The sequence below is a fragment of the Geotrypetes seraphini genome, chromosome 8, assembly GCF_902459505.1.
Source record: "Geotrypetes seraphini chromosome 8, aGeoSer1.1, whole genome shotgun sequence".
NCBI lineage: Eukaryota > Metazoa > Chordata > Amphibia > Gymnophiona > Dermophiidae > Geotrypetes > Geotrypetes seraphini.
The window spans coordinates 80,708,825-80,734,656 of record NC_047091.1 but is presented as its reverse complement, the minus strand read 5'-3'; the positions used below and the strand labels follow the sequence as shown (position 1 = coordinate 80,734,656).

The 25,832-nt window shown below is 45.0% G+C and overlaps 1 protein-coding gene across 3 annotated transcripts in view; it reads right to left on the bottom strand.

Moving 5' to 3' along the window:
- CCDC88B (coiled-coil domain containing 88B) overlaps positions 1 to 25,832 on the bottom strand; it is a 116,452-nt gene that overhangs the window by 23,738 nt on the left and 66,882 nt on the right. For all 3 annotated transcript variants that reach the window (XM_033957157.1, XM_033957158.1, XM_033957159.1), the window contains exons 11-19: positions 20,670 to 20,816; positions 20,183 to 20,321; positions 16,505 to 16,701; positions 11,495 to 11,632; positions 9,881 to 10,921; positions 9,390 to 9,517; positions 5,730 to 5,868; positions 5,340 to 5,555; positions 4,410 to 4,571 (exon numbers count right to left, since the gene is read on the bottom strand). In XM_033957157.1, coding sequence (XP_033813048.1) covers positions 4,410 to 4,571; positions 5,340 to 5,555; positions 5,730 to 5,868; positions 9,390 to 9,517; positions 9,881 to 10,921; positions 11,495 to 11,632; positions 16,505 to 16,701; positions 20,183 to 20,321; positions 20,670 to 20,816 — 2,307 coding nt within the window. The remainder of the gene's footprint in view (positions 1 to 4,409; positions 4,572 to 5,339; positions 5,556 to 5,729; positions 5,869 to 9,389; positions 9,518 to 9,880; positions 10,922 to 11,494; positions 11,633 to 16,504; positions 16,702 to 20,182; positions 20,322 to 20,669; positions 20,817 to 25,832) is intronic.

The following is a 25,832-nucleotide window of genomic DNA, read 5'->3' as shown; positions in this document are numbered from 1 at the left end:
ACAACCATACAAAAATAGACAAAAACCCACCCCCTCCCTTTTTACTAAACCACAATAGCAGTTTTTAGCGCAGGGAGCTGCGCTGAATGCCCAGCGCTGCTCTCGATGCTCATAGGCTCCCTGCGCTAAAAAACATTATTGCGGTTTAGTAAAAGGGGACCATATTGTAAAATATAGACAGCAGATATAAATTCAGACACATTTTGATCACTAAATTTACAATATTTCCTACCTTGTCTGGTGATTTCATGAGTCTATGGTTGCACTTTCTTCTTCTGACTGTGCATCCAATCTTTCTTCCCTTCTTTCAGCCTGTATGCTTCCTCTCCTCCACACCTCATTCCCTCCCCCAACTTTTTCTTCCTCTCTCCCTGACCTTTCTTTCTCTCTTCATGCCCCCTTTCTTTTTTTCTGTTTCTCTTCTTTCCTTATGTCTCCCTGCCTGCCCCCTTTCTTTCTTTCTCCCTGCCCTTCCCCAAGCCACTGCCACTGCCGCTGCCATCGGGGAACAGGACCCAAACTGCCACCAATGGATAACAGGCCTCAAAGCCGACGCTGACGCCACCCCAAGCTCTCCCTGCTTCGGGCCGACCAGCATTCCTCTCCCCGACGTCAATTCTGCTGTCGGAGAGGAAGTTCCGCCCAGCCAGGCAGTGATTGACTGGCCCGAACTTCCTCTCCGACGGCAGAATTGACATCGGGGAGAGGAAGACTGATCGGCCCGATAGATCGCCAAGGCAAAGTGAGTCCTGGGTGATCGACTCACTTTGCCTTGGCGAGCTACCGGTCGATCGCGATCGACCTATTGGGCACCCCTGTTCTAGACTTTAAAAAAACTAAGTGGAGGTGAGTGCAAGGCATTATATGTCTCTTAAGTGGAAGCACGTGCAGAGCATGGTGTATTTTTATCAAGAAGTGAATGCGGACATATAGTAGATGATGTAACATAGTAGATGACGGCAGATAAAGACCCGAATGGTCTATCCAGTCTGCCCAACCTGATTCAATCTAAAAATTTGTTGGTTTTTTTTTTCTTCTTAGCTATTTCTGGGCAAGAATCCAAAGCTCTACCCGGTACTGTTCTTAGGTTCCAACTACTGAAGTCTCCGTTAAAGCTCACTATACCATCTATACCAGCAGTCTCAAACACGCGACCCCCCCAGGGACTATTTTGAGGCCCGTGATCTGTCCTCTCCACTTCACAAGTTTTCCGATTGTGGAGAGGACAATCGTGTACAGACCGCGACTGCTGTAATTGGACTTGCAGAAGTCTCTCTGGAGGGAATGTCGACAAATGGCTTGCGGCTCACCTAAAGCAGGGGTCCCCAATCTGCTTCCCTTCCCATCTCACTGCCCTCCCCCAAGCCACCGCAATCGAGGAACAGGCCAGCGCCGAGGTCTTAGCTCTCCCTGCTTATCTTCCCCAGTTCAGAGCCGACCAATTCTTGCCACCCGACATCAATTCTAATGTCGGGGAGGAAGTTCCGGACCTGGCTGGCCCGGAACTTCCTCTCTGACGTTACAATTGACGTCGGGTGGCGAGAATTGGTCGGCCCCGCACTGGGAAAGATAAGCAGGGAGAGCTAAGTCCTCGGCGCTGGCCTGTTCCCCGATTGCAGCGGTGGCCACTGTTCCCCAATGGTGATGACTTGGGGGAGGACAGGGAGATAAAAAGAAAGAAAGGGGGGGGACAGGGAGACAGAAAGAAAGAAGTGAGACGGGACACAGACATAAAGGGGCATGGAGAGAGAAAGAAAGGGCGGGCATGGAGAAAGAAAAAAGAAAGAAAGGGATCACGGAGAGAGAGAGAGAAAGACAGACATATAGAAAGAAAGGGGGCATGGAGAGAGAGAGAAAGAAAGAAGGAGGCAGGGTGAAAGAAATAAAAAGTTGGGGGAGGGAAGGAGACAGATGCCAGACCAGGGGAAAGGAAGGAAGGAGAGAGGGAGAGAAAGGAAAGAAAGAGATGGAAATAGGGACGGAAGAAGAGAGAGATAGAAGGGAAGGGAAGACATGGAAACGTAGATTTTGAAAAGAAAGCAGAAAAATTGAATATTAAGTTAATGCCAAAGATGGATGCAAGGCAGAAAGTGAAGACGGAGAGAAAAACAGTCAAAGGACAAGAAGGCACTGGAAACATAGTTAAAAGCACAGAAAAATAAAGTCACTAGCCAACAAAGGTAGGGAAAATGATTTTATTTTCAATATAGTGATTGAAATGTGTCAGTTTTGAGAAAGGAAAAATATTAATCTTTAAATGTGAGGGCTGCAGAAAAAATAGTTAATGACAATTTTGCATAAGGTAAAACTCTTTATAGTTTACTAGCTGATGCCCCGGCGTTGCACGGGTATTTAATAATAGCAATAACACTGTAAATGGATTCAAATAAAGATACTTTATAGTGGTGAATGAAATTATTTTTAACAGCTTTATAAAAAGTACAATATTCAAATTATAATGTGAAATATTTGACAAAATGAATACAATACAACTAACACAAAACTTGATTATAAACAACATTTTTAGTTTCACCTCCAGGAGCAAGAACATATAAATTCTTGGGTGAACCCACCCTTGAGCAAGCAACATAGAGTTGTCCATGGGAAAAACAGGGGGATCTTAAATCCACTCCACAGTATGTAATAGTCTGTCCCTGTGATTTGTTGATTGTGATAGAGAATGCAAGTCTCACTGGAATTTGCAATCTCTTAAACTGAAAAGGAAGATCTGTTGGAATAAGTGGCATCCAAAAGTTTCAGTATTGATTTAAACAACTCAATATGTGGAAACTCAGGTTGAAAAGAAACTCCATGCAGTTTTTTCCCGGTTCAGAATGGAACCTGTGTTCCTAGTTCAGCATATGTGAGTACTCATGTAATGTTATAACATTATGAACTGGGGTGCATGAAGGAAACAGTTACAAACACAGTTAGAACATACAAACTCTATATTTATGGTGTCCGTGGTAGAATAGAAACGATGTCTCTAGTGGTTATAGTGTCATAGAAAGTGTTTTATAGTTGGAATTACTGTGAGAATGGCAGCTTTTTACATCCTTTCCATTGACATGAATGGGTGAAATCTCAGTTTCTATTTGTAGCTTCGCCCACGTGTGCAGGTGGGCCGCGAGACCCCCAGAACATATCACCCCAAGTAGTGAGGGATCTGCATACCAAGTTTCGTTCAATTCGGTCAAGCCGTTTTTGAATTACTGTAAGAATGGCAGCTGTTTACATATTTTCCATTGACATGAATGGGTGAAATCTGATGTTCTGTTTGTAGCTCCGCCCACGTGTGCAGGTGGGCCGCGAGACCCCCAGAACATATCACCCCAGGTAGTGAGGGATCTGCATACCAAGTTTCGTTCAAATCGGTCAAGCCGTTTTTGAATTACTGTGAGAATGGCAGCTTTTTACATTTTCTCCATTGACATGAATGGGTGAAATCTGATTTTCTGTTTGTAGCTCCGCCCACGTGTGCAGGTGGGCCGCGAGACCCCCAGAACATATCATCCCAGGTAGTGAAAGATCTGCATATCAAGTTTTGTTCAAATCGGTCAAGCCGTTTTTGCGTGATCGCAGCACATACACACACACACACATACATATATACATACACACATACATACCTCCGATTTTATATATATAGATAAATCTTTCCTTTAACTGTTAAAGGAAAGATTTATAAACTATAAAGAGTTTTACCTCATGCAAAGTTGTCATTTCTTTAATAAGACATTAACTATTTTTTCTGAGGCCCTCCAAGTACCTACAAATCCAAAATGTGGCCCCACTAAAGGTTTGAGTTTGAGACTACTGATCTATACCCTCCAAGATATTAAAGCCCTCCCTAGCCCATCCTCTACCAAACAGCCATATACAGACAGACTGTGCAAGTCTGCCCAGTACTGGCCTTAGTTCTTCAATATTTACTATTCTTTTCTGATTCTAGATCCTCTGTGTTCATCCCACGCTTTTTTGAACTCCGTCACCGTTTTCATCTCACCCATCTCTCTTGGGAGCGCATTCCAGGCATCCACCACCCTCTCCGTGAAGAAGAATCTCCTTACATTGCTCTTGAGTCTACCACCCCTCAACCTCAAATTATGTTCTCTGGTTTTACCATTTTTCTTTCTCTGGAAAAGATTTTGTTCTACGTTAATACCTTTCAAGTATTTGAACGTCTGAATCATATCTTCCCTATCCCTCCTTTCCTCTAAGGGCTTCCAGTCTCTCCTCATATGTCTTTTGGCACAAACCTCCTATCATTTTTCTCATCCTCCTCTGGATCGCTTCAAGCCTTTTTGTGTCCTTCACCAGATACGCTGTGCATCTCTTATCTGGAGATGGGTGCAGGGCACCGTGAGTCTCTTACCCAGAGCAAATGCAGGTCACTGTGCATCTCTTACCTGAAAGCGAGAGCTGACCGCCTGTAGGTCTCCGTTTTGCTCTTGTAGGCACAGGCTATGTTTCTGCAGAGTCAGGATTTGGGTCTGCAGGCTTCCCAGGTGTGATTCCAGCTGCTGCAGCTGTGATGTCAGAGCCTGCTTCTCTGCTGTCAGCGCTGCATTCTGAGATTGAGAAGGGTTGTGTGAGGGGAGACAAAACAGGCAAAGAAAGAGGAAGAAAAAGAGAGAACGAATGGAAGGAAGGCAGGACAGAGAGAAGGGAAGAGTGAAAACACACAGCCAACAAGGGAGTTGGCGAGAGGGACAGGCAGCATAGCAAAGACATATACATAGCAATTCTCCTGCTCATCTCCATCTGAGATCCCAATCGGTGGCGTAGTAAGGGGGAGGTCCTCCCCGGGCGCTGACTTGGTGGGGGCACTGGCATCCATCCTCCTCTCTGCCCCCCCACCCCCCACTAGTACACGCATGCCCCTTTCCTTCCCCCATACCTCTTTAACGTTCCCGGCATAAGCAGCAACCCCCAACCTGCTGCTTGTACGAGCGTCGGCTCTTCCTCTGATGTCACTTCCTGGACCCGCACCTAGGAAGTGATGTCAGAGGAAGAGCCAATTCTGGTGCGAGCAGCAGGTTGGGGTTGCTGCTCGTGCCAGAAACATTAAAGAGGTATGGGGGAAGGGAAGAGGGAGCGTATGTGGCAGGAGGGGGTGGGGAAGGAACGGATGGGGTAGTTGCAGAGAAGAGGGAGGGGAGCCACCACCCTGTGTGCCTCTCATCCTCGCTACGCCACTGATCCCAATGCAATGAATTTGCTAGGTCTCAAATCAGAATGCAGCTATCCAGTAGAGAAGAAAAACCAATCAGTAGGAAGAGGCTTCAAAGCCTGGATCTGAACCACCTGACACCCAAATAAAGAGCTTTGAGACTTACATTGCGCTCCACTGCGATGAGCCGGGCACTAAGTATCTCTCTCTCATCTAGTCTCACACCAGTCTCATCTTCTCTCCCCAGATCCATATCGGTTCTTTTTACACTACGTTCCCCTTCACTTGTGACCTCTGGGTTATTTCTGGGCACATGGTTCTTCTCCTCCTCAGACTGGACTCTTGGCAGAGTTTCCATTTTCTGCATCTGGTTCTCCTGGCTCTGCATACAGAACAAACAGGCCATTCAGCTGCTGGAGTTCTCCTCTACCCGAGGGTGGAAACATACTGGCTAAGGGGAACAGAAAAGAGGGAGGAATGGGGGAGGGGCAAAGTGGTAAAAGAACAGAATCTCAGGCCCTTCAGCATCTTCTGGAAGAGGGAAACAAGCACTCACTCTCTGTTCCTCTTGGGTCTGCTGCTGACTGGCACTCAGCAGCTTCTCTAATTGCTGCTTCAAGCCTTGGATTTCATCTTCCTTCATCGCCAGCATGGTCTTAAAGGAAGACTCCACTCGCTGCTCCAGGAAATGGAAACTGCAAACCAGAAGAGAAGCTTTCAATGAGTATCTTAATCATGACAAGTTGGTGTAGATCAATGTTTCTCAACATATGGTACACGTACCCTTGGGGGTACGTGGGCCACTTGTTGGGGGTACATGGCCTGGCCGCCACCAGGGATCCCGCCCTGCCTCCCGCTGAAGCTGCCGCCGCTGGCGGGAATCCCTCTTTGCCTCCCCACCCTTTGCACCACCCCAACAGTAGACCCTGTCACCTCACCAAAGTCGACATGCTCCATCAGCAGCATCCAGCAGCAACTCCGCACAGGGACGGGCCAAACTGCATGTAGCAACTCACACGCCAGCCCACGAGCCTTCCCCCCTCCCCGACGTCAATTCTGATGTCAGAGAAAAGATTACAGGCCAGCCAGGCAGCGATACAGTGTGCTTTGTGTTTTTTTTTTATTTTGTGGTTACCATTATGTATTAATAAGATTATATTGTGTGTATATGAAAAATATGGGGGGGGGGGGTGGAACTTAACCAAGATGGCAGCCTGAAGGCGTTTAGCTGAACACGCTCGAGTCACTTGCCTATGGTGAAACTAAAATCTAAGACCCGGGTGTATCCATCGGAACCCGGGGAACGACAATTGCTTGGCCCGATGGATGTGTTCATCGAACGCAGTCCCCATGGAGAGCCGGACGAAAAATCCTTGGCGCAGGGTGGGGGGCATATCAGAGAGCCCTGGCACCTCTTTCGAGGTAACCAGTCTTTTGCAAGAAGAGTGGACCACACCGGCGCAGCCACTCCCCCGGCTCGCGCTGCAGGACACGGGGAATGAGGGAAATCTAGCAGCTGCCTCTGAGAGCTGCGATGAGGAGGAGAAAGAAGAACAGGCAATCTGGAGAATGTCAGCTGCCTCATTGAGTCAACTATCGCCGTTGGGAGACCTGGAAATGGCAGGGAACTTACAAGAATCACCACGGAATAAACTACAAGAAGGTATTGTGAACCTCAAGGAGATTTAATTTTACCGTAGCTCCCCTTCAGAAGCCTTCTGTGGTAGATTTAAATTCTATTTGGGAAACTATTTCCACTTTGCAGCTGTCCCTGGGAACTCAATTGCAACCACTTTCTTCTTATTGCTCAGGGATTCTATCTGAGACACTTACATTGCAACACAAGGTGGGCAAATTAGAAAAAAAAATCTGTTGAACAAGAAAAGAAGTTGGATATTTTAGGAACACAAAATCAGCTCCTTATAAAAGAAAATGGTAATATCAACTTTAAGCTGGAAGTTCTAGAAAATATAACATGAAGACAGAATTTAAGATTGATTAATTTTTCTAAAATAGCTACTATTCCAGCAATAGATATGTTTAAACGATATCTCTTGGAGATCTTGAAAATCCCACAGAACTCATTTCCCCCTATCTCAAAAATGTATTACATTTCCTTGGGAAAGAAGAAAATAAAGAAATCTCCAGAAGAACCCCAGGAACCAGCTATAGATGTTATGGACTTGACAAATTTGTTAGAGAAGGCAGATTCAGAACAAATTACTTTTACATTACATTACATTAGTGATTTTTATTCCACCATTACCTTGCGGTTCAAGGCGGATTACAGAAGAGGATTTCTGGACATGTCTAGAGGTGTTACAGAGTAGAGCGGGTTGCTTCAGAGGATTGAAATGTTTCATACGGTGTTAGTTAGTCTTCATGGATTTCTTGAATAGCAGGGTTTTTATTTCTTTTCTGAAAGATTTGTAGACTGGGGTCGCGATTAGTAGATTGGAGAGTTGGTGGTATAGTTTTGTTGTCTGTGTGGCTAGAAGGCCATCGTACAGTTTTTTACCATTTGATGTCTCTGATTGGAGGGTATGTGAATGGTGTCTGCGTTCTCCTGTGTCTGGTTGTGGTAGTTTGGATTAGGCGGTTGTTCAAATAGGCTGGGCTGTCACCATTTATGGATTTAAATAATAGACAGTAGAATTTAAATAGTATTATTGCTTGAATTGGGAGCCAGTGTGAGTCGAGGTATGCCTCGGTGATGTGGTTGTGTTTTCTTAGTGAATAGATTAGTCTCTGGGCTGTGTTTTGTACTGTTTGTCATTATCATTATTATGGGGCAGGGGAGATAGAGGATGTTGCAGTAGTCAAGGAGACCTAGGACTAGGGATTGGACCATGAGCTGGAATTGTTTTCTGTCGAAGAATTTTTGAACTTGCCTTAGGTTTCTCATGACCGCAAATTATTTCTGTATTGTTTTGTTGATTTGTGGTTGCATGGTGCAGCATCTGTCTATCATCATTCCCAGAAGTTTTATAGTGGGTTGAATGGGGCATGTGATTGAGTTTATTTCTAGGTTTGTTATGGTTGGGGTTTTATTTTTTTCGAGAAGTATGAATTTTGTTTTGTCTAGGTTCAGTTTTAGTTTGTGGTCTTTCATCCTTGTTGCCACTGTTTCTAGAGTTCTGTGTAGTGTGTCTGTCATGGTGGGTGTTGGCTGATCAAAAGGAAGGAGAATGGTGATGTCATCGGCATAGCTATAGGAGGTTAAGCCTATTTTATCTAGGCAGGTGCCGAGGGATGCAATGTAGAGATTGAAGAGTGTTGGGGATAATGGCGATCCTTGGGGTACGCCACAGGGGTTGGACCATGGTTCTGATTTTTCTTTGTTTGTCTTTACTCTGTTGGTCTTGGATTGTAGGAATTCTTGAAACCATGTGTGTACTTTGCCTTTGATTCCTATTGTATCTAGTATTTGTAGCAGGATGTTGTGGTTTGTCACATTGTTCATTCAGTTTGCTCTAGATTCAGATAGAGAGTGGTTGTTGAAGTTGGTTGTTTTTTTTTTTTTTTTAATAAAAAGATGTTTTGTTTCTGAATCAAAAAATAAGAATGTATCCAGAGTAACACACAAAAAAAGGAAACAATTTTTGCTTTTGAGACCCCAGGTTTTAAAAATGGGTGCAACTTTTGTATGAAGATTCCCATGTAAATGCCTTGTTAATTTTAAGGGAGCTAGATATATTTTCTTTGAGTCTGCACAATTGATGAGATTTATTTTAGAAAATGAGGTGAGATCTGCAAGTACCCCTGTCAGTATTCAGGAATAAAGCTCTAAGTTAGTAGGTTGGGATCAATTCAGGCACCCGTCTTTTTTTCCTAATAAATGTTTGGGTAAACTATCTTAGATTTTATTGAAACCCAATCTCCAGTGATTGTAGACTAAATAACAGTCGAAACAATGTTATTTTATTTTCCTAAATTATTCCAAATATAAATTGATTTGTGGTGGAAACTTTATTTCAAATATGATTGTATTATCATAAAAAATGAAAATTCAATCAAAAAAAGAAAAATGGATGGGAGAAATTACATTACAATTAGTACTATTATTATGGGGATGGGGTCAAGAGTGGAGCTTGGGCAGGTCTGAGGCGTTGCTTGGGCGGGGGTACTCAGTTGGTATTTGTAAGGCTTAAGGGGTACTTGGTTTGAAGAAGTTGAGAAACACTGGTGTAGGTTATGAAAGGTGACAGCCCCTCACCTGTTGCTCTGTTTATCTTGTTCCTGAAGCTCGAGCGCTGACTTCTGCTCCTTCTGCTTCAGTTCTTCTCGCAGCCGCTTGAGGCTCATATCCTGCTCCTGCACCCGCACCTTCTCAGTCAGCAATTCCTGAGGACAACACCAGGAACACAGAACAGTACAGCTGGAAATTCTGTCACATACAGTGGTCCTGTGCCATGCCCTACAGCACTTGTACTACTTTACATTACATTACATTGGTGCCTTTTAGAGTGAAGGGGCTAAAGGGTTATGAGCTCATCTGCAACCATTCCCTACAGCATCTCCTGCTAGAGGAGGCTGAGAATGAAGGCGCTCTGAGCCAGCACCTCCTTTGAGGAGAGGCTGGTACTGCAAGCACTGAGAGCTCTACCACACCTGGAACCATATGCATCATTCCCTATTGTATGTCCTGCAAGCAGAGACTAAGAATGAAGGAACTCTCTGAGCCTGGGCTCCTGTACCATGTCCTACCTCTTGTAAGGAGAGCAAGGTCCTTCTATCAGCAGCCACCTGCTGCTGCAGTTCCATCTTCTCCTGCTGCAATTCCATGACCTTGTTGTTTCCTTCCTTCAGCCTGGCCACCTCCAGACTGAGCAGTCGGCCTTGCTGCTCTAGGCTGACCACTCTCAGGCTCTGCTGGTCCAGATGGGCCTCTGCCACATCCATCTGTTGCCGCAGTCGTCTGTGCTCCTTCTCAAGCTGTTTCTTGTCTCGCTCTGATTGGCCCAAGGTCACCTCCTGAGTTTCTTTGTCATGTTCCAGCTGTTGGACAGCCAGTCTTTGCTCCTCCAGCTGCTTCCTCACGCTCTCAGCCTCCTTCTCAGCCTCCTGCTGCTCTGCTTCCATCTCTTCCACTCTCCTGCGACCATTCTCCAGCAGCTTCTGCATCCTCTGAATTTCAGCCTGCAGGCTCTGCTGCCTGAATTCCAGATCTTCTCCCTTCCTGACTGTGGCTCGGAGGCCCTCTATATTCTTCCTCAAGCTCTCCTTTTCTTTCTGCAGCTCTTGGTTCTCATACTCCAGCTGCCTCACCAAGGAACTCTCTAGCTTTTGCTGCTCCACTGACTTCCTCAGCAAGAGATTCTCTTCTTCCAGCTCCTCCAGCTGCTGTGACATTCCTTCCAGCCCTTCTAAAGACCTCTTAAGGCTGTTGTTCTTGCCTTCCAGCTCTAAGACCATTTTTTCCAAGATGCCCACCTTCTTTCCAGTCACCTCCTGCTCCAGGACCTTCTTCTGAAGTTGCTGGTGCTGGTGTTCCAGATGCTGGAGTTGTTGTTCTGCCTTCTTACCCATGGCCACCTGGTCCCTCAGTTCTTCTATTTCCTGCAGAAGATGCCGTTTCTCATGCTCCAGCTGGCTGGCCTTGGAACTGCTCTCTAGGACAGTGTCATGAAGGATCTTGTTCTCCTGCTCCAGATCCTTCACCCGGGCATCCATACCCACCTGAGATCGTTGGCGCAGGGACTCTAGGGTGTGGTTAAGACTGTCATTTTCTTTTTTTAATTCTTGGGCCTGAAGAAGAGAACAAATAGGCTGTTTTCTCAGTATTTTGAAGTATTATTGCTGATCAAACATTGAGCAGTTGAAGGGAGGGTGGCTGGACATTCATGGGAAATGAATATTATGTGCACTGTGCATTGTGGAGAAGGAGTTTAGGTAACTGGGTCTAAGTGATTATGTATGTACAGTAGGTTATTTCACAGGGATTTATTGTATATTGGGAATGACAGTTATTTAATGGAGTAATTGAAAGGAAAGTGGCTGGATATTTTGGGAATTGGATGTTTAAACCCTGTTCACAGTGGGGAGGGAAGTTAGATGCCTGAATGTATGTTATTGTATGGAGGATTTATTGTAGTTTATGTGTAATATTATATTGCTTTATTATTACAATCCACATTGAACATAGACTATGAAATTGAAAAATAGAATTAAAATCCAAACTGAACAAAATTTCATTGCTTGAAGTCTCAGGGCAAATACTCCTCATCCAACCCCCAAAATCAAAGACTCGCTTCAGTCACTCAAGCCAGTTCTAGGGGTCCTGGCCTTGACTTCAGAGGGACTGGGATAAGAGGGATTTACCTCACGGTTGGCCTGCTCCTGTAGGTTCTGCAGAGTATGTTGCAATCTCTCTTTCTCTGCCAGAAGGTTGGAACCTAGCTCCTCAGCTCTCTGGGTGTTTTCTCTCTCCTGGCTCAGGTCTGTTTGCAGCCTTTCTACCTACAGCAAGAGCAGAACCAGTAGAGTTAGCAGAATTACCTTACATCATCATAACATAACATAAAACATACAAATTTATGAATATATTGCAATACCTTGTAGTTCAATGCGGTTAACAAAAAGAAAGATACCATGGGGCTCATAATCAAAAGTTTAAAATGTCCTAAGTTGGCCTAAGTTGGCACTTGGACATCCTAATAGCAGGGACATCCAAGTGCCGATAATCAAAACCAACTTTCTGGACGTGCAGCAGCACTTCTAAGCTGCTGTGCATCAAGAGAGCAAAGGGGCATGTTGGGAGGTGTGTTATGGGCGGGAATCGTGTGGGCTTCAACCTGGATGTACCCCAGCCATAATCAAAGCTTTCCTATAGAGAATGTAGATGCTGACAGTTAGACCTGTTTGAGTTGCATCTAGGTTCCACAAAGGTGCCCAAACTGACAAGAAGACCACTGGAGGATTTAAGACATGATCCCCCTTAATCCTCCAATGGTCACGATCCCCTCCCACCACCCAAAGAGTGAACCCCCCCCTAAAAAACGTAAGCTTCCCATCAGCTGATCACAGCAGAAAGAATCCCCATCAGCTGAACAGGTTTCCTGGCAGCTCAGCTGATGGGGATTCCCCCTGTCAGGATCAGCTAAGCCGTGGAGCCTTACACCCTCCCCCTGACACCCCCAACATCCCCCTGACATCCCCTACATCCTGACCCCCTGATATCCTGTACCTCCCCCATCTCTGCCCCCCCACAACCCCCCAACATTCCTGGGCCCCCCTCCCATATCCCCGGAACCCCCCCCCATACCTTTAGAAGAGCAAATGGTAGTAGGGAAGCTCACTCCCTCCTGCCTACAGAGCCGCATGCTGCAATGATGGGCCTGTGGCCCCTCCCACTGCATCTGATGATGCATTGGGAGGGGCCAAAGGCCCTGATTGGTTCAAAATCACCATTTTGAACCAATCAGGGCCTTTGGCCCCTCCCACTGCATCCGTCATTGCAGCACTCGGTTCTGTAGGCAGAAGGGAGTGAGCTTCCCTCCTGCCATTTGCTCTTCCAAAGGTATTGGAGGGAGGATTCAGGGGATGTGGGAGGGGGTCCAGGAATGTTGGGGGGATGTGTGTGGGGGGTGGTGGAGATATTGGGAGAGGTATGGGATATCAGGGGGATGTTGGGATGTGAGGGGGGATATGGGGGGTGTCAGGGGGAGGGGTGTAGAGCTCCGCAGCTCAGCTGATCCTGGCAGAGGGAATCCCCATCAGCTGAGCCACCAGGAATCCCCCCAAATTGGGGATTTTTCACAATGGCTGAAAGCTAAGTACATTTAAGTACATAAATGAAACAGTATTGAACTGAAAGTGAATGAAATAGTGAATGAATAATAACAATACAAAATATAAAATAGATACAAAAACAAAAAACGTAATTACAATATTTACAGAGGTGCCTTTGGGTGATATGAGGAGATAACCCTCTTAAGCTATGCTGCTTGGGGGGCAATCTGATAACCCTCTGGACCTCTAAGTAATGAATTGCTGACTTAGTGATTTAAGTGCTTGTGGTTTTGTGTGACTTTACAAATAAAAGCAGTAATTCCAAGATGGCTCAAACGCAAGCTTTGAAAATGGACATTTTTGATTATGCCCCACCACACATACACAGTGAAGTAAAATCCATTTATAGTTTGACAGGAACTAGAATTTACTATCAGATTACTAAAACTCTTCTCCCAAATACCAACCTGTTAGGATAGGATTCTGTGAAAAAATTGCTTATAAATGTAGAGGGGCATAATTGAAAGGAACGTCTAAGTCCATTTTCGTTCAAGTCGCAAGTCGTCCAAAGTAAAAAACAGCTTAGGACACATTTTCAAAAAATACATCCAAATTTTTTTCATTTTGAAAATCGTCTAAGTATACGTCCTGCCAATCTGATCATCCAAGTCGCTAAATCGTCTATCTTTATACCACATTTTCGTCCAACTTTTCATCCAAGTCAAAAACGCTTAGAACAAGCCCTGTTGGACGTGGGAGGGGTCTGCAAAGTGATGGACTGAACACCCAGACATGGCACCTAAATAGTGGGGTACCTTACAGGGCACTGCTGTGAACTTCACAAAAAAGGTGCAATGTCTTCTCCTCACTACAGCTCCCTTATAGGTCATGGTGAGCCCCCCCAAACCACCTTCAGAATCCCCTAAACCCACTTATCTATCACCCCTATAGCCCTTATGGCTGCAGGAACCATTTATATGCCAGTAAAAAAGGGTTTTGGGGGTGTATAGGGGAGTGCACATGCTTCAGTATCAATGCAGTGATTACAGGGGCTTATGGGCATGGGTCCTCCTCTCCATGGGTCCCTAACCCATCCCCAAGATGGCTTAAGACGCCTCTGTGCAGCATGACTAGGCTTTCCTATGCCAGGCTGCCAGGTGATGATGGTCTGGAGGCACAATTTTCAAGTTGTGATTAATATTTTTATGGGGGTGGGGGGAGTGTCTGTGATCACTGGGGTAATGTGTACGGGGGGCCTGTATTATGTGTTTGCAGTGCTTATCTAGTGACTTTAGGTGGGTTTTTGTGACTTAGACCATGCTTTAAATGGTCTAAGTCACAACGTCCAAGTTCCGTCGATCATGTGCTTTATAACTTTTGGTTATACATGCAGTATGACTAAGTCTAAACCTGCCCACGTCCTGCCCAAATCCCACCCTTGACACTCCTCCTGAAACGCCCCGTTTAACTATGGTCGTTCAGCGGCACTATGAAGGCCTAGGTCGTTTAGAAATACATCCAAAATCCATTTTTATTATCGGCACTTGCACGTATTTTGACAATGTTCGTCCAAGTGCTGACTTAGGCTGGTTTTTGGACGTTTTTCTCTTTCGATTATTGAAGAGGCCTAGGTTGGCGTATACTACGCAGAAGCATTAGCAGGACGTGACAGAGACCTCCCTAGTTCTGATCAGAGGGTCTTATATACATGCAAACACATTTAAAACTTTGAAAAAGTCAGGATAATTAACAAGAGACCAGGAAATCAGTGTGTAGCATAGGAAAATGGGAATTTCATATTTATGTGAATTGTTCGGTTAAGCCAGACCATAAAGGAAATCAGGATATATATAATAGATGGAGGTATGAAACTGCCTCCATGATTTTTTCTTCCTCTCTCTCTCTCTCTCTCTCTGTTTGGTTCTTTGTTCAGCTTCCTGCCTTTAAACCTTATGGTTCTAATTGATTCCAGATGTGCCTTAGGCTGGTTAGGAAGAACATATTAGTTTCTATAGTCCAAACCGAGATATAACATGTATTAAGTGTGTTGGATGGATGAAGGGGCCCCGACTGAACGAACGAATGAATGATTGATATATGAAAGATATGTGAAGGAATGGTGTGTACTTAATTTCCAATATTTTATATAGTTTAAACCTGAAGAAATTCTAAGAAGCAATCCTGAGGCAACATCTGGAAATAATTAGAGTCAGAAACTGCTGTATCAGTCTCCAGCATAGGAAGGGGGGAATTGGTAGCCCACACTTAGGAAGGTGTCAGTGTAACTTGAAACTGTCAGTTTCTGTAAAGCTCAAAGCAGGAGGGGGGAACAGCCCCTCCTTTTTATGGTACTAACAGGGACAGGAAGTTTTCAGCACTTCAAATGCAGATTCTTTGGAAACAGATAAGCAGTTTTAGATTTAACATTTATTTGGCTATGTTATAAAATGTTAATGTATATTCAAGGATGAATGTAAACAAAAAAATATGGTTTGTGGAACTTTTATTCCATGTTAAAGAGAAGTTCTTTGTCCAAATTTAAAGACAGCCTCTGTTAGTGGATTGGCTGACAGCCAATGATGTCATGCAGGACAAAAGGTATATATTGGGAAGCTACGAATTATCGGGTTGAGATCTTTATCAGAAGGCCAGTGTTTTGGCACTGTAAAGATTTCCCAGATGATGCAACTAATCTTTTGAGGTCCATGATGGAAATAATAAAGGCAATAATTATTTTGATATAAAAACTTGCGTCATGTGTCATTTTCCATGTATTTTATTTTTTTACATACCTTGAGTGAAAACTAGCAGTTTAATTGGCAACTGCTGCTTAAAGAGTGCGCTGGCGTCCACTTACCCATGCTCATTATGAGCCCCACAGCCTTTTACTATAGGGAATGCAAATAGTGTGAAATGACATGAAGGATGCCTTCTGTCTGCAAATTTAAAGTGGTCAACAAGATAATTTAGCACAAGACCATACAATGTCTGAATAATATTCTTGTCTCAACGGGAAGCCAATTCTGGTAATATTTTGTCACATGATCAAATTTTTTCAAATTAAAAATTAGCCAAATGACTGTATTGTGAATAATTTGCATCCCCTTAATATTCTTCTCGCAAGAGGTTAAATAGATAATATTGCAACAGGGCATGTTTCAAGGGAGGAGGGGGGGGGTTGTTAATGTCACAGGATGTGGTGTGGAGGCTCTTTTGGGTGGCAGAAGGGAGCTCCAAAAAGGTGTTAAATAATTATGTGGAATGCTGTCCGATATTCAGCAGAGCTAAGCAGCCAAATTTGGGGCAGCTTTTAAGCTGTTCTAAATTCACCCACTTAGCTATGCGGGTGCTGGCACTGGCACTGAATTTTGATGGCACTCATAGAACTGCATACTCCTTCCCAGTGCCATCCCCTGTATTGCCTCTGACATGCCCATTTTTTTTATGGCTGGCTAGAGCCGGTATTCAGTGGCACTGTCTAGTTAAGTCCCATTGAATATAGGTGGTTGGGCAACCCTGAATGATTTAAGTGAGCTGGATATTCTTTTGCCCCACACATACACACACATATCAGGCTGAGATAAGGTGGTATCTGAGTACCAATTTCCTAAGAGAGTGGTTTTCTTGCTCTAGGGTCTGGATCGAAGCACTGGTGGTGTCTCTGTCTTGGCTCTTCAGCTTCTCCTGCAACGTCTGCAATCTGAGCTTCAGCTCCTGGTTCTCCTGCTCCAGGTTCAGCAAGTGGCCAGAGAGAACTTCATGGACCTCAGAGCTTAAGGGCTTTGGCACTTCAGGTTCTAAGATACAAGGGAGAAGAGAAGACAAGCAAGAAGAGAGGAGAGGGTGAGTGAAAAGAGGAAGAGGCAGAGGAAACAAAAGAGGATAATAATTCTTATTTTTATAGCGCTACTGGACATACAATACTGGCACTGTACAATGGTAAGCATTTTGGTAATATGTCCCTGTCTCAAAAAGTTTACAGTCAGTATCTGAAACAATGAGGATCTATTAAATTATGGCTTTTTAAGATGTAACCATTCATTTGTAATTTAAGATGTCTGTTTCATTTTGTGTATGTTACTTTTGCAATGCCACCTAGGAATAGGCAGTTGATAATTTTTTTTAAATAAATAAATAAATGAGAGATAAAGTGGCTGACTGGCTGGCTGTCCCACAGACAACAGGAGTGGTAGTGGCAGAAAAAGCACTGAACCCTATCTTATCTGGTTTACTGCCCATTGCTCTAACCACTATGCCATGTAATAAATGGACTCATCCTGTTCTCTTACTTACTCTCGCCTCTTGAATGATTCTGTGGCTCCTTCCACTGTGGTAGTGAATAGAAGCTTCCAGCATATTTCATTCTAATACTTACAACCTACATTTGTAGCACTGTAGATCGAGGCCCAGCGTGGAAGACCTGTTTCAGAATTTCGAGTTCACACCTGGCGACGTCTACTACGAACTGGCAAGACTCAAGGTGAACAAAGCCACGGGACCAGACAATCTACACCCTAGGGTACTCAGTGAGCTGCGTGATGTCCTGGCAGAACCACTATCAGGACTCTTCAATCTCTCCCTAAGTTCAGGGAGAGTCCCCATAGATTGGAAAACAGCTAACGTCGTTCCACTGCACAAAAAGGGTTGCAGGGCAGAGGCTGCAAACTACAGACTGGTGAGTCTCACATCAATAGTATGCAAACTCATGGAAATACTAATCAAACGTAAATTAGACGCAATCTTGGATGAGGAGAATCCAAGAGATCCCAGTCAACACGGATTCACCAAGGGTAGGTCCTGCCAATCCAATCTCATCAGCTTCTTTGACTGGGTAACAAAACAGCTAGACTTGGGAGAATCCGTGGATGTCGTATACCTAGACTTCAGCAAAGCTTTCGATAGTGTCCCACATCACAGGCTGTTGAGCAAGATGAAATCAATGGGGCTGGGAGAAACACTAACTACTTGGGTCAATGACTGGCTGAGTGGCAGACTTCAGAGGGTGGTAGTTAACGGTACCCTCTCTAAAACATCGGAGGTGACCAGTGGAGTACCGCAGGGCTCAGTCTTGGACCTGCTCCTTTTCAACATATTTCAACATAGGGGACCTAACTCAGGGGCTTCAAGGTAAGATAACGTTATTCGCTGACGATGCCAAACTATGCAATATAGTGAGAGATGGCAATTCATCCGATAGTATGACACAGGACCTACATTTGTTGGAGCTTTGGTCCTCGACCTGGCAGCTGGGCTTCAACGCTAAGAAATGCAAGATCATGCACCTCGGCAGCAGAAATCCATGCAGAACTTACACCTTGAATGGTGAGACCTTAGCTAGAACTTCAACAGAACGAGACTTGGGAGTGATCATCAGCGCAGACATGAAAACTGCAGATCATGTGGAGAAGGCTTCATCTAAGGCAAGACAGTTGTTAGGTTGCATCTGCAGGAGTTTCGTCAGCCGGAAGCCTGAAGTCATAATGCCATTATAAAGAACCATGGTGAGACCTCATTTGGAATACTGTGCGCAATTCTGGAGGCCACACTACTGAAAAGATGTGCTGAGAGTAGAGTCGATGCAACGGATGGCCACCAGGATGGTCTCGGGGCTCAAGGATCTATCGTACGAGGAAAGGCTGAAAAATTTGCGGATGTACTCACTCGAGGAACGTAGGGAGAGAGGAGACATGATCAAGACGTTTAAGTATATTACCGGCCGTATCGAGATGGAAGAAGAGATCCTCTTTCTCAAAGGACCCTCAGCCACAAGAGGGCATCCGCTCAAACTCAGGGGCGGGAAATTTCATGGCGACACCAGGAAATATTTCTTCAACGAGAGAGTGGTTGATCCTTGGAACGAGCTCCCGGTGCAGGTGATCGAGGCAAACAGCGTGCAAGAATTTAAGAGCAAATGGGATGTCCATGTGGAATCCCTTAGAGGGTTAAGCCAAGCGAACCTGTCACCAGGAGTGGGATCCCTAGGATAGTAAACTTGGGAGTGGGTCGGTAGAGTGGGCAGACCTGATGGGCTATGGCCCTTATCTGCCGTCATCTTCTGTTTCTATGTTAAAGATGTATTGAGGGCCTAACAGCAATCTGACACTTATAGCCATGGGGTTTCTTTAGCTGCAGTTCCTCCTCCCACTGGTGCATTTTCCAGTAGAGAATGACACGGGGACAAATTTGTCCCTGCAGGAACTCAATTTCCCTGTCCCATCCCCGTGAGTTTTGTCGCTATCGATATCGCTGTCCCTGCCCCATTCCTATAAACTCTGCCTTAACTGCACAAGCCTCATTTATGATTTTAAAGTGTTTGAGGCTTGGGCAGATGAGAATGGAGCTTGCAGGAATGGGGCAGGGACAGGAAAAGAACTTACAGGGATGAGAAAATGAGTTCTCGCGGGGACAGGGAAAAATTTGTCTCCATGTCATTCTCTATATTTCCAGCACACTTGCAAGTGTTTGCAGTTCCAGAGTTCCCCCTCAGTACTAGTTTATGGACTCTCCCAGCTCTCTTATCTCACAGTCACCACCTGAAGATGTCTCTGGCTTTAGCTCTACCTCCCATTCATTGTGAATTGACTATTCCAGATTTTTCATCCAACACTCATCACCTGCAGGAATCTCTGACTCAAGTTTCCCCTTCCACTTCCATTCATGGTGAATGGACTCTCCTAAAATTCTCCTTCAAATGCGTACAGGACTCTTCCCATGCTCTTTAGATGTGTGCCCCTTCCCACCCCACTCCAGAGTGGTTCAAGACCCTCCCCCCACCCCCTCACATCTAGCATCTCTCCTTCCCTACTTCCTTTCACCCTATGATGTCCAGCATGTTTCTCCTTCCCTACCTTCCTCTCCCCAACCTCCCATAGTGTCCAGCATCTTTTCCTTCCCTATTCCTCCCATCCCTCCATGGTGGCACTAGCATGTCAGCTTGCCAACACAACATTCAAACACTCATCATGTCTGGTGCTGGGCCTTGAGCTTCTGGAAATGCTTGAGCTTGCTGGGTCTCACTTCTTTTGAAAAAGAAAGTCTGGAGTGGGTGGGACCTGTTAGACCAGGGTCCATATTGGAAATGATTAGTATTGTGCCAGCAAATTGGCATGCCATTGCCACTCCAGAGGGGATAAAGGAAAGAAAGGGAAACTACTGTACACTGTGGCAGGAGGATGGGGGAGATGCTGAACATAGATACATTGTTTGTTGGCCCCACATTATGCCATCTTAGCCAGATGCCTAGTCTACCTAGTGATGGGGCCAGCCCTAATCACTCACCACCTGCAGGTGTCTCTGGCTCCAGCTCCCCCTCCCAGTCATGGTGAATGGACTCTCCCAGGCTTTGTTTCAGTTCCACTTCCAATGCCAGGTTCTCACGAAGAAGCTCTTCCACTTTCTGCCTGTCTGAGTCCCGCTCCTGGGGCACTCACAAAAAGCATACCATTAACAATCCCATTAATGACTTTTCTAAATAAAATACCTGAAAATTTCTGAAACCAATAGGCAATAGTGTACCACAGGTTTCCATTGCTAAGAGCCAATGTTTGCAATTGTGCCTTTCCCCTCAATATATATCACATTATGATGACTCCTTACTTCTTTTGGTTTCAGACTGTTTTATCATGGGTTCAATGCTGGCATCCACAGATGTAGTCCCCTTGGCTTGGGCTTATACGCGACAATTACAAGCCTCTTTTCTATTCCTAAACCCTCTGTCCTCCCCAATATGTCACTGCAAACAGATTCAGAATATAGAGGGTCTTACCAGCTCCAGATCACACAAACGGGCTCTAAGGAAGATGTTCTCTTTCTCCACCTCATGGAGTTTGTCATTTCGGAAGCGGGCTGCCTCCAGTTGCTCTTCCAGCACAGCCTTAGTCTCCAGTAAAGCCTGTGAGTATTCCTTTTCCTCCTGGGGAAAAGAGAGCAGAGGAAGATAAGGCATTGCTACAGACAACCTGTACACTTTCTCTTAGAGGAAATCCAATGGTTGCGTCAGAGGAGAAGCTTCCACCCACACACACACGACTGCAGGCAAGCTCGGCCGACTTCAGCAAGTCACTTTACTAAAGTGCCGTGAAGGTAAGGGGGAGGGAGGGAGATTCTCGGGCCGCACGAGGGGTGCTGAAGGGCGGTGAGGTTGTGAGAGGGAAGGGTGGTGGTGGGGAGAAGACGCTGAAGGGAAAAAATGGGGAAGGCAGAGTGGGGAGAAGACTTGAAGGGAAAAAAAGAATGGGCAGTAGCTGAAGCCCGACCGGAGAGGGACAGATTCTTCAAACTTTCAAAAACTACAAGAATGAGAGGGCATTCAGAAAAATTAAGAGGGGACAGATTCAGAACCAATGCTAGGAGGTTCTTCTTCACCCAAAGGGTGGTGGACACCTGGAATGCACTTCCAGAAGGTGTGATAGGACAGAGTACAGTATTGGGGTTCTAGAAGGGATTGGATGATTTCCTGAAGGAAAAGGGGATAGAAGGGAATAGATAGAGGATTACTATACAAGTCCTGGACCTGATGGGCCACCGCGTGAGTGGACTGCTGGGCACGATGGACCTCTGGTCTGACCCAGCAGAGGCACTGCTTATGTTCTTATGTTCTAATAGGGAAGACAGAGTGGGGTGAAGACGCTGAAGGGAAATGGGGATTGGGGAAAACAGAGTGGGAAGAAGATGCTGAAGGGAAAAAATGGGGAAGGCAGAGTGGGGAGAAGACGCTGAAGGGAAATGGGGATAGGGGAAGGCAGAGTGGGGAGAAGATGCTGAAGGGAAAAATGAGGAAGGCAGAGTGGGGAGAAGACGCTGAAGGGAAAAATGAGGAAGGCAGAGTGGGGAGAAGACGCTGAAGAAAAATGGGGATTGAGGAAGACAGAGTGGAGAGAAGACACTGAACGGAAATGGGGATTGGGGAAGACAGAGTGGGGAGAAGACACTTGACAGAGTGGGAAGAAGACACTGAAGGGAAATGGGGATGACAGAGTGGGGAGAAGACGCTGAAGGGGATTGGGGAAGACAGAGTGGGGAGAAGACATTGAAGGGAATTGGGGAAGACAGAGTGGGGAGAAGATGCTGAAGGGAAATGGGGAACAGAGAGTGGGGAGAAGACGCTGGAAGGGAAGAAGACAGAGATGCCAGACTATGGGGGTAGCGGATGGAAGAAGATGGGTGCCAGACCAAATGGGAGTGGTGAAGGGAGAGGCACAGTAATAGGGCAAATGGAATGGAAGGAATTGAATGAGAAGATGAGGAAAGCAGAAACCAGACAACAAAGGTAGAAAAAAAAATTATATTTATTTATTTCCTTTTTTTTTTTTTTTTGCTTTAGGATAAAGTAGTATATTAGTTGTGTTGATAAAAATTTATAAACAAAGCCCTGCCATATGAACATCTCTTTCTCTAGTTCAGCAGCCAGAACTTTGATTTATAAGGAAGGAATAAGCTAAATATTGCAGTACTGAGGCTTGTATGGATAGTAGTCGCAGGGATGGGGCGGTGACGGGGACAAATTTTTCCCCCGTGTCATTCTCTATTCCAGAGCTTAACTATTCTCTTGAGTGATAAAATATTTCCTCCTATTGGTTTTAAAAGTATTTCCCTGTAACTTCATTGACTGTCCCCTAATCTTTGTAGTTTTTGACGGAGTGAAAATTCAATCCACTTGTAACTGATCTACACCACTCAGGATTTTGTAGACTTCAGTCATATCTCTCCTCAGTCATCTCTTTTCCAAGCTGAACAGCCCTAACCTTTTTAGTCTTTCCTCATATGAGAGGAGTTCCATCCCTGTTACCATTTTGCTTGTTCTTCTTTGAACCTTTTCTAGGTCCGCTATATCTTTCTTGAGATAAGGAGACCAGAATTGAACACAATACTCCAGATCAGGTCGTACTGTGGAGTGATACAGGGGCATTTTAACATTCTTAATCTTGTTAACCATCCCTTTTTTAATAACTCCTAGCATCTTGTTGCTTTTTTGGCCACAACCACACATTGGGCAGAAAGTTTCATCGTATTGTCTACAATAACACCCAAATCCTTTTCTTGGGCGCTAACCTCCAAGGTGGACCCTAGCATCTGGTAACTGTGATTCAGGTTATTCTTCCCAATGTGCATCACTTTGCATTTGTCCACATTAAATTTCATCTGCCATTTGGATGCTCAGTCTTCCAATTTCCTAAGGTCTGCCTGCAATTTTTCACAATCCGCATGCGTTTTAACAACTTTGAACAGTTTAGTGTCATCTGCAAATTTAATCACCTCACTCGTCGTTCCAATTTCCAGATCATTTATAAATAAGTTAATTAGCACCAGTCCCAGTACAGACCCCTGCGGCACTTCAATGATTACTCTCCTCCATTGAAAAAATGACCATTTAACCCTACCCTCTGTTTTCTATCCGATAACCAATTCCTAATCCAAAACTGAACTTTGCCACCTATCTCCATATAAAAAAAAATAAAAATAAGAGAATTTATTTGGAAAAGTAAAATTTCTCAGAGGAGTTTGTGTTCCTTCCAATCCCTATTTGGTTATTTTTATTTGATATACTGCCTTTTCTCCACAAATATCAAAGCCGTTTACAATACATTGAATAGTAATCAGGTATTCTAAGTGTTTTTCCTATCTGTGCCGGTAGGCTCACAATCTAACTATAGTACCTGGGGCAATGGGTGTTAAATCATTCTTCCATCTAACAACCCCCCCCCCCCGGATCAATTTTTCTAGCACATCTAGATTTTAAGATTCTAGGAGATTCAGAACAAATTGTTATGGTTCCTTCAACGTTCCCTTTTTCAGTCTTGTCAGACATTCTTTCATAGGAACAGAAAGGGGAATCCACAAGGGCCTTGAACAACAAAATCCTCCAGATCTCAATGATGGATTTAGGGTACACTCTTTGAAAGCTTTATTGAGTGGCTGCCTATTGAGTTCCTGCAAAGTGTGGGCCTGCCTTATATCCGATCAATGATTCTTGCATATATTAAAACATTGTTAAAAAGTAGAATCTTTCTGTCCTCTTTCAGACTGTTTTATCATGGATTCAATGCTGGCATCCACAGACGTAGTCCCCTGGGCTTGGGCTTATATGTGGCAATTACAAGGCTCTTTTTCTAAGTCAGTGATCAGATCATTCATAGTTTTACCTGGTCAGATTTTCCTGAGTGCAACAGGCCAAAAGCAACATGAACTGGTGGCTTCATGCATCCAATCTTCTCCGTGATATCTCCTTCAAAGCCCTAGATTGTGTGGTGGTTACTACATATGCCAGCCTTCTAGGTTAGGGAATCCAATGCCTGGAACAAGCAGCACAGAGGAGATGGTCATCTTATGAGGCAGATTGGTCCATCAATTGCCTAGAGTTGAGGTGGTATGGAAAATGATGATGTTTTACTCCATTTTGCACCGTAGACTGGAGAGGGTATTTTCTGACAACACATTGGCAGTAGCATTCATCAACGAGCAAGGAGAAACCAAAAATGCATCTGTATCATCTTCATTGGTGAGATGAAAAAGATTTGGAAGCACTCTCAGTATCTAAGCGCATTTTCTCAGCAGACAGTCCCTCAATCGAGGGGAATGTGAGATATCAGAAGCGGCATTCAAGAGAATAAAGAGAAGCTGGGAGTTCCTCATCACTACCAAATCCAATGCCAAATGTTTTATGATTCTTCAATTGAAGAAAATAAAATGGTACTGAAAGTCTGAATTCCTTAATACTGTGTGGCACAGTGTGGCAGCGGTTAGGGCTACAGTCTCAGGTTGTAGGTTCAAGCCCCAGCACTGCTCCTTGTGACCCTGGGCAAGCCACTTAATCCTCCACTGCCCCAGGAACATTAGACAGATCATGAGCCCATTGGGACAGATAGAGAAAATGTTTTAAGTACTTGTATATAAATTGTGGTTGTATAACTACAACCATGGGGGTGATGCTGGAGGACCTTTCCAGATTAGCACAAAACCAATTTCTTTTTAGATCCACAATGCATCAAGTTGCTAGGACTCAAACACGAGTCGATGGCACCTAATAACAACAATTGATAATTGAGCTCTACAGTTATGTTCACTCTACATTAATTCTATAAAAACATATCATTGGACATTATGGGGTTCATAATCAAAACAAAAATAAGTCTAAAAACCTGCCCAAGTCAGCACTTGGACGACCTAAAAGACAGGTTGTCCAAGTGCCGATAATCAAAACGGGTTTTTAGATGTATCCAGAGATTTTTTAGGCCTCTGAATCCCACTGTGCGCCCACAGTTGAAAGGGGTGTTTTGGAAGGAGGGGTGAGGGCGGGCAGTAGGTGGGATGTGGGCCGACCTACACTTAGTTATACTGCAGGGATAACTGAAAGTTTTACAAGGCTGCCTGGACGGAACTTATACGTTGTGACTTAGACCACAGTTCTTCAACCGCCGGTCCGCAGAAAATTCCTGCCGGTCCGCACAGGACCGGCGAGATGGACGCCATTAAATTTCCTGCCCCGGTGGTGTTCGGAAATCTTCTGTTCCTCCCCGCCTCGGGCGATCAAGACAGGCTGCCGACGTCGGGCATTCCCTCTGTGAGTCTCGCCTATGTGGAAACAGGAAGTTGAAACAAAATAGGCGGGACTCAGAGAGGAAAGATCCCGATATCGGCAGCCTGTCTTGATCATTGCCCCTGCCGAGTCGCCGAAGAGGGCCGCGGGGAAAGTGCAGGCAGAGAGGAGATGGTCAGCATGCGCAGGGAGGTCAGCGTGTCAATTGGGGCCATCAGCAGCGTTTGTGCTGAGAGTCTGCCCACGTGTAGGATGCGGCGGGTAGGGGCCTCCGGCTCGTCTTGGGTGGCAGGGCCTGCTTTGCAAAGCTGTTTTTGCCGGCTTGGGAGGGGGTCGCGAATGTGCAGGGCACAGCAGGAGTAAGATCATGGGGAGCCTTCAACAGTGGCTGTC